Raw genomic sequence first — 8,663 nt, forward strand, 5'->3', positions numbered from 1 at the left:
GGGGCTCCAGGTGCCACCAGGTGTGTCAGAAGAGCTCCCAGGAAGAATAAACTCATTTTTTACAAGTAGTTGCCTTTCATGGGTTTTCTTATTAAGTTTTGTCTGGGAAGGAGGAGGATGAGTGATTCATCTTCTTGTTCTTGGCTCTGTGAGCAGCTCTCTGTGTCTTTAGCATCCTCCGAAGTGAAATGCTCAGGACTTATTCTGGGTTCCCATCACAGTGATGTATTCTCTGGCAAAATCCATGTTGCTAATTTGATGGATGAGGATGGAAACGTTTCTTACGGGCAGTTCCTTGGGGATATTCTGCTCAGACATTGAACAGGAATGGGTAAGATCCCATATTCTTCCCTTTTGTCCTTCTGGAGGTCTGGGGCTGCGCGGTGGGAGGACCCAGCACAGGGGTGTTTGCAGGAAGCCGAGGTACCACGGGAGAGGCAATAAATCACAGAGGTTTGGAAACAGCAGCAAGGGATGCAGGAGGTCTCCTGCCACCACCAATCTGCCTGGCAGAGACAGTCCCTCCTTTGCAGAGAACACTTTGAAAAGTTTAATCGCTCCCGCAAAGGGGATTTTGTTTTTTTAATGAGATGCAAAGCACAGCACTCTTGGACTCGCTGGCAGTTGGGCTCGGGAGGGTTTTCCAGGCGCTCCAGCTGACTCTGGTGACTCATGTTCACCTTGATCCTGCAGGATTTCACTCCTGTGGCTGCCAGAGCCTGCAATCTGCCTGGATGCTGAGGTGGCTGTGGCAGGGAAAATTGCTTGTCTCTGTGGAAAAGAAATTGTTTGGTGTTAAAAGGGGATTTTGGCCTCTGTACAAATGGATCGAGAGTCTTTGCCCTGGATTTCAGTCTCACTGCCTTTGCTTTCTCTTTTGATTTGGCTTTTTCTCCATCTTTTTGGCCCATTCTCTTTTTTTTCCATTAAATGTGACAAACCATCAGTGGGATGTCCCCACTGCAGGGCTGGCCAAAGTAGGAAGGTCTCACGATCTTACATGTCTTTTTAATTTGCTTTTTCTCCATCTTTTTTGCCCCTTTTCTCTTTTTTTTCCATTAAATGTGACAAACCATCAGTGGGATGTCCCCACTGCAGGGCTGGTCACAGCCTTGGCGCTGGCTCAGGAGCAGGACTGGGGGACTGGGAGGTCCCCAGCACCACTCAGGAGCTTTGGCCAGGCCATGCTCTGCCCTGTGCTCGTGCCTTTGCTTTCTCCGTGCTTTCCTATGGATGTTTCACACCTTCAAAGAGTGCTTCGCTGTGTCTTTTTATTATTATCAATTTCTTGCTCCATAAAGCCATCTGTCTGCCTGCTTTTAGCCTTATTTCTCTCATCTTCTGCATTTGTGTAAGAGTTACCGGATCTTTTGAAATCCTTTGTGCTCTCCTTGTGTTCGTTCCCGTGTATGGCCACTGAGGTTCCCGGGTAAGCTGTGCACCCCAGGAGAAGGGCAGGGTTTTGATTTGCTTCTCAATTACTCTGGTGTGAGCAGCCCACAGTGCCAGGATCAAGGCTTGAGTTGGTTGGATTTCCCAGGGGACCACATGGCTCCATGTGGACATCCATCCCTCACCTGTTGTCCAGGCATTTCCAGCAGGGTCAGTGCTTATGTTCCCTCCCAGGAAAGTGCAGCTCACTGGGAGATGGTCATTAACAATCCCAATGGAATATATTTTCTCCTTGGGTATTTTCCGTGGTGGTAGTACTTCTCATTGATGTAGGAATCCCTGTGAGTAGAACTGTGGACTCTGATGTGCTGATGCTGCCAAGCTGTATGGTATTACAGCAGTGCAATGAACCTATGTTAATTATTTTGTTTTAAAGCTCATTAAGCTACTACTTCAGATGTTCTGAGCTAACTTATTTTTTTAGATCAAAGGGTTTCCCACATACGTTGTAATGACATGGTTGAGCACATTAAATAGAAAATAAGCCCTTGGATTATTTACCAGTGAGGCAGTGGCATTACAGGGTGGTCGTGTCCCCTTCTCAAAGTGTCCTCTTGCTTACTCAGCCCCTCCTGTGCTCATTTTTGGTGCTGTGCTGGCCAGAAGTACCTTGTACTCCCCATCTTGCTGTGCTGGTGTCTTGCTGTCACTCTGATGGAGCAGAGGTGCAGCCCCTTGGTACCAGCTCTGCCTTCAATCCAGTTATCATGAGACGTGCTACAGTGACAGCACAGTTGGGTCCCCACCCGGGCTGGTGCTGATACACAGGAGCACACCAGGAGATTTAAATAGAGGCTAAAATAAGGGAGAACCTCCCAGTTTTCTTACATGTATGGGATTTTTTTAATATTGCCAAGAATGGAGCTTGAGGCTATGAATCTCTGACAAGATTTTGTAGTGGATTTGGAAATCTTAAGAGCAACTTCCCAGCAAGTCTTGTCTGACCTGAAGCTCTTGCTGCTGCCTGATCCCCGGTGCCGGTGCAGAATTCGAGGGAGGAGAGTGAAAGAAGTCAGCGACAGGTGTGGGTCTGGGCTGGGAAGCCAGAGCTCACAAACCCCCTTTATCCAGCGGGACAAAAGCGCAGTGTTGTTCCCAGCGCTCGGATGAAGTGCCCACTGTGGGGCCCTAAATGCGCACAGTGTTTGCCGGCGGGGCGGGCAGAGCGGCCGTGCCCACCCGGGAGGATGCTGGGCTGGGGCTGGGGCTGTGGGCACTGAGCTGGCAGCTCAGCCGTCCCCTCGGCAAGTGCCAGGGTGGCTTGTCACCCAGCCAGGGCGGGAGGCAGTGTGGCCACCATCCCCTGCCTGCAGCGTGCCGGCTGCCATGGCCCAGCTCTGGTTTTGCACAGAAATGTATTTGCTGCAGACACCTCTCTGAAGGCACCCGCTGGCTTCTGGGCTTCCCAGCTCTGGTGCTTCTCAAATCCTATCTGAAATAATTCTGCGGGACCAAGGGAATGCTCTGCAGTAGGTGCTGCCTCCGTTCTAGAGCAAGACCAGCTAGGCTGCACTCTTTATTCTCCCACTTAACTGCATTAGCTGGGCTCTCACACTCATCCTCAGGCACCTGCAGGCACCGAGCACCCCTCGGTCCTCTTGGCATCCATTTCAATCTTAAAAATGGGAAAGGAACTTAAAATGCAGGGTTGAAGTTTGGCAGTGCCCAGGCATGTGGCTGCCATGGAGCAAACCTGCTTTTGCATTTGCAGTGATGTCGTGTGTGCCAATTTTGTCCGTTTTCTCCTTTTTTCTCTTTCTCCCCCGTGCCATTTCTTGTGCTGTGTCCGTGGGATGCACCGGGGGGGGTCTTGTGTCCCAGCACAAGCCCTGGGCTTCTGCACTTGGGGCTTTGCCCTTTCTCTGCTTTCAGTGAAGGACAGGACCAAGATGCCAGAGCTGCTGCCTGGCAGAGGCTGTGCCTACCTCAGCAGCACAGCCAGGTCCCGCTGGGTGTTAATTACACCTTCCAAACTCGTGGCCATTCAAATGTTAAAATTGTTTGTTTGCAGCTGGGTGAGCTCAAGACAGAGGCAGCAAAGCGAGAGGCTCTGCTGTGCTGCCCTCCTGCCACCCTCTGCTCCCTGGGTGCAGGCAGGGATGGACCTGGCTGCCTCTCTGTTTTGGCTTTTCTTTCCTGGAGAGGACCCACTGGTTCCCAGCCCTCAGTCGACCTCTTTCCACCCCATTTTCCAAGGGAAACTGGCCATGGAACAGCAGTGGTGAGGATTCACCCTCTGCTGATTTCTCAGCCCCTTTGCTGCCGGAAGTGGTTTCGGTTTAATTACTTGTGGGAAGAAGGGGGAGAGCAGAGGAACTCAGGACTTGCTTTAAATATCACTTTTATTGGTAGGTAATCCTGAAGCTCAGCTCTGTAGTACAGATCAGTAGTGATGTGGTGTGTTTAATTTATCTTGGTGGGTGCTCCTGGGTGTCAGCTTTTGTGGCTTAATTCCCAGTCCTGGCTTTAAGAAGCCTGTCAGCCATATTTTCTCAAATTTATCATGATCTTGGAAGAGGCCATAGCTACAGACAGGGCAGGGAAGAGTAAGTTCCCAGTTCCATTGGGTCTGGGTTTGGAGTGACTTGTTTGGGCGCAAAACATCACTTAGGAGAGAGGTGCTGGTGGTGCCTGCAGCCCGGAGCCGGGGGGGTGTGGTGGGGGGTCCCGCAGGGTCTCCTGCTGATCCCACAGCTTAACTTGCCACATGCCTTTTGGCTCCTGTCAGTGCCTCTTCCTTCCTCCCAGCCCAGCGAGGGTCCTGCCAGTGCGGCTCCATTTCCATGGCGATGGCTGGTGGTGTCACAACAAAGGACACTGCAGGGCTGGAGAGGCTGCGGCAGGCGCCGGGTCTGCAGTCCCCACCGCGGCAAGGACGTGCGGGCACGGGCCAAGTTCCTGCCACCACCACCACCAAAACTGTCCCCTCTTGTTCCCATGGGAAGGGCACCCGGCCTGGTTCCTCCTCCAGGTTCCTGCACACGCTCTCACGATGTGTTGTGCTCCAAGTGCCTCTGTAGGACACGCAGCCGTGCTGCCAAGGATGCTTTTCCTAGAGTGTGGTGCCTGCTTCCCTGCCCTGTCTGGTCTGGGACAAGCAGACATTGCCCTGTCCCTCCAGCCGTGGTTCCAGCTCTGGGCATTCACAGGAATATTTTAATCTCTGTCTTGTTTGGTGTTTGGAGATCTGAAATGCTCAGAGTTCGTAAATCATCCCAACAAGGACATAACCTTGGTTCCTCATGCAATACCAATAGATTACCTAACAGGAGGCATGAAATGGAAGAATGGCTCCACTTGTATAATTCTGCATTAAAAATCAGTCTATTCTGCATTTAATGCTGCCTGTGAAGTGTCTCCACAGTCAGAAGAGAAGGGGGCTGGTGCTGGAGAGCAGGCGAGCCCCTTGTGAAAAGGACACAAACGGGCTCCTCTCCCCGCGCTGCCCGGGGATTCACACTCAGTGAGTCCTTTGAGGCTCTGGGGAAGTGGGTGATGTGCAGGCTGCTGATGGGCTGTGCTCTGCAGCTTGTCAGAGCTGCTTGGTGGCCATGATCCCAGTTAATTGCTTGGACAGATTACCCAACCCGGAGATTTCTGGGCACACAGCGGTCGCCTGGATCAGCAGCCTCTGGATTAACCTGTGCTCCCAGGGCCCCCTCTGCCCTGGGGTGCCTGTGGTGGCTGCCCCTGAGGATAGAAATGCAGAGTAATGGTGCATGATGTGTGCCAAAAGAGGGCTTTTACTCCATTTGGCCTGACTGCTCTAGTCTTTTGTCTGTACATTGCTATTCCGTGCTTTTTCCTGGCTGGAATGTGGGTCAAGGAGGGCCAGTGCTGCCTTTCCCAGCCCTCTGCTTCACATGTTTATCAGATATGCCCAGGACAGAGACAATCTTGCATTTTCAGCTCCCTTGTAAGCCAAGGACACTAATTACCAAAGCATTTCTCATGCATGTGCATGCTTCTTAAAATGCTCAGGGACTTCTGGCTGTGAAACTTGGTTGAGGGAGGAGGGATTTAATTGGCCTGGCTCTCCAGGTGGGGAAGGAACTGAAGGTGCCTTGGGCAGTTGGGAAGAGCCACGTTGTTGCTGCTGTGGGGGTAGTGAGGCTGGAGGAGCTGGACAGCATCACGATGCCAGCCCTGAACACAGACACAGCCCAGCAGCCTCTTCCCAACCAGCCAAGAGTGGTGAGCTTGCATCCTCCAGCCTCCTTGAAGTTAATTTCTCTCTTAAGTACCAACTTTCCTCCTCTTCAAGGCAAATTGTTGCATATGAAAGGACTTGAATGGGGGTGTTCCTACTGGAGAGGACTCGGAGCCCTATGGTGGGAAGGCTCTGACAGCTCTGTCTGAAACACCTTCAGCACCTGTGATTCCATTGACATAACTTGGTTGGGCTCAGCAAAGCAACACTGGAGAACTTAACGCACGTGATCACTGCACGTATCTGAGCAGTTTCCTCAGAATCTTCTCTTGTACTCCTGGTGAAACATAGGTGAATGTTTGTGGGAGTTTCTGGGAGTTGTCTTTCCTGCCTTTCCAGCCATTAAGCCATGGGAGTGGATTTGTGGTTCACAAGAGTGAAGACTTTGGATAAGGGAAGCAAAGAAGGGATTTAATCTTCTCAAATATCTCTGCTACTTGTTTATTTTTTTAACTCAGTTTCAGGGTTTTGTGTTTGAGAAGTATTTTGGAATAATGCTCCCTTCCCCCAAAACATGGGAAAAGCAGTAATGTGAATATTGCTGACACTTGCCCCATCGCTCTTTGCAATGGAAAAAAAGTCATGTGGGGGAGTCCTGAATAATCAAAATTTTTATTTCCAAAGGGTGCAGTGAGCAGTGAAATCACTGCCCTGCCCAGTGCATCCCTCCATTCCACCCCGTAACCCTAGCCAGGGCTGGCTCTGTGCCCCCAGACTGAGGCAGATGGATGCCACGTGCCAGCTTTATCCTCTTCTGTAGGACAGAACTCCCCTTCAAGTGCAGTCAGTTATTCCAAGCACTGAGGGCATGGGAAGGTTCCTGGCACCTCTGCTCCCTGGCCAGCAGGATGCGGCTCGTGCAGTTGGAGGAAGGTTTGTGCCATTTGATGTCTCAGCAAAGCTCCAGTGTCCTTCCAGCCTCCAAGCGACCCTGACTTTCTGCTCACCCCTCCTACAAGGCGAGTGGGTGCCATCCAGCCGGGGCTGGCCATGGGGGGACGGAGGCCTGGGCACTCTGGGGACAGTGGGATTTCCTGGGACAACCTGGGGTTGTCTGGGGCAAGCAGTGTGGCTGGACCCCTGGGCAGGGCACATCCCTGCTCCCTGGGCTGCCCTCGCAGGGTGCTCTGTGGGGCTGGGGGAGCAGGGGGAGGGAAGGGGCTCCTGTGGTGGAGCCCGGGGTCCCTGGCTGCTGCATCCCCACCGCGCCGAGCATCGCGCTGCGTTGCCTTGACAACGGCAACTCCTACACGCTGCTATTTATTCTGAAGGACACTTGCTCTTATCTGTTGTTGCAAAGCCCTCCAAAGATTGCATGCCACGCAGAATTCCTCCGAGGTAACCAGGCTCGCTGCTCTCGTCCCGAAAGCCACCTCCTGGGGACATGTCAGCCAGCAGGGTGGCCAGGAGGACGCTCCATGGGTGACAGTCCCTTGGCTGGCTTCACTCTAAGGGATGCAGGGGGTTGAGCTGTGCTGTCTTTGGGCCAGGACAGGGTGCTGCTGGGACTCTGCCTGCCCCGTGTGAGCTATGGGTGTCCCCCATGGTGTCCCTCCCCATCAGCAGAGGCTCTGGCCTGGGGTGAGGGACAGCCCTGCCTCTGGGTGCCTCCCGGTGCTGCCTGGCCGTGCTCGGGCACAGCGTTCTCAGGGTGCTGGTGTGAAGCTGGGGGCTGCAGGGGGCTGCACGTGACATGTTCCTGCGTGGGGAGCAAGGCAGGTCCCACGCAGGAGCAAACCCCCGCGAGCTCGGGGCTGCCGTCACTGCAGCTTGAGAATGTCACGAGCAAGCAGGAGGAAATGGGAAGGGGGGGGGGGAAATATCTGTTTTTCGTGTGAGCTGTCAATCCTGAGTAGAGAGCACTGGCAGTTGGTCTTTGAGAAGCTTCCCCACAGCAACAGGATTCCTGGGTCCAGGCTGGGCATGTCTTCCCTCACCTTGGCAGCTGCTGATGGAGGGAGGGCAGGGAAGGGGCTGGAGGGGTGGAACTGGGGTGAGCACTGCTCTGGGGAGGTGTCCAGCACCTCTCTGACCTTGCATGGAGATGTTGCAGGTGGTGTTTGGAAGTCAGTCAGTACTGCTGGAGGGGGTCTGAGCATGGTGAAGGTGAACCCGGGTTGAAGCCAGAGCTCTGGCTCCTCTCTGGTGGTGACAACGTGTTGGCTGTGGCACTGTCACTGAATGGCACGTGGGGGATGCTCTTCATGCTGCCACTGCTCTTCTGGCCTCCAAAAACAACCCACCATCAATGTGGTTTGGGTGTTTGATTTTTTCTTTTTGAAGCCTTGAAATCCTTCCTCCCCCAGCCTGAACTATTTTGGTTCATGTTGTCTGTTTCTGTCTCTTCCCTTTCTCCTTCTGTGCTCTTTCCCAAAGTTCCTCCCCAAAATAAATGTTGTTATGCTTTGAGAAAACACTCAATTAGGAAAAAAAAAAAGATCCTCTGAGCAGAAAAAGACTCTGCTTGAGAGTATCCAGGTCAGCTCCTTTAGCTTCATTTGCTCACGCATGGAGAGAGTGTACAAATGCTTCTGTCAACCAGATGCACATTTTGTGTTGCTACCGAGGACTTGCCAGGGCGCAGCGCTGCGGAGGATTAGTCTGTGTAGCATCCAAAGCCCTCATTAACTCCTGCTGAGTTCGACAAAAGTCTTTCTTGTATAAAAGCTGAATAAAATGGAGTAAAGATTTTGAGGCTTTGGCCTGATGACTTTATTTATTATTTTTTTCTGGGGGGAAAAGGAAAAAAAAAAAAAAAGGAAGAGTTTGTGTATCAGGTGTTTTCTTACCATGAGGTGGCTTCTGGGGGGCAGGTGTGAGGAGACCAGCAGCTCCCTGGGAGCGGGGGGGTGGCTGCGTTTGAAGAGCTGCAGGGTCACCCCTCTGCCTTTCTAACCTGGTTGCTCTCTGTCTGCAGGTCAAGTTGCCCGCTCGGAAGCCATGCTTGGATTTTAATAGCCATGTTCCACCTAGCCATGGACCTCTCCAGCTGCCAGCCCGC

At 52.6% G+C, this 8,663-nt stretch overlaps 2 protein-coding genes across 2 annotated transcripts in view; one reads left to right on the top strand and one right to left on the bottom strand.

Moving 5' to 3' along the window:
• The window catches only part of LOC104395585 (chromosome unknown open reading frame, human C1orf174), a 112,100-nt gene extending 107,863 nt beyond the window's left edge, over window positions 1-4,237 (bottom strand). Inside the window, exon 1 of the mRNA XM_010005294.1 lies at window positions 4,157-4,237. Coding sequence (XP_010003596.1) covers window positions 4,157-4,237 — 81 coding nt within the window. The remainder of the gene's footprint in view (window positions 1-4,156) is intronic.
• Window positions 4,238-4,241: 4 nt separating this feature from the next.
• Window positions 4,242-8,663, top strand: part of AJAP1 (adherens junctions associated protein 1) — a 23,329-nt gene continuing 18,907 nt past the window's right edge. The window contains exons 1-2 of the mRNA XM_010005295.1: window positions 4,242-4,329; window positions 8,528-8,657. Of these exons, the coding sequence (XP_010003597.1) occupies window positions 4,242-4,329; window positions 8,528-8,657 (218 nt within the window). The remainder of the gene's footprint in view (window positions 4,330-8,527; window positions 8,658-8,663) is intronic.

The sequence above is a fragment of the Chaetura pelagica genome, unplaced genomic scaffold, assembly GCF_000747805.2.
Source record: "Chaetura pelagica isolate M959 unplaced genomic scaffold, ChaPel_1.0 scaffold159, whole genome shotgun sequence".
Taxonomy (NCBI): Eukaryota; Metazoa; Chordata; class Aves; order Apodiformes; family Apodidae; genus Chaetura; species Chaetura pelagica.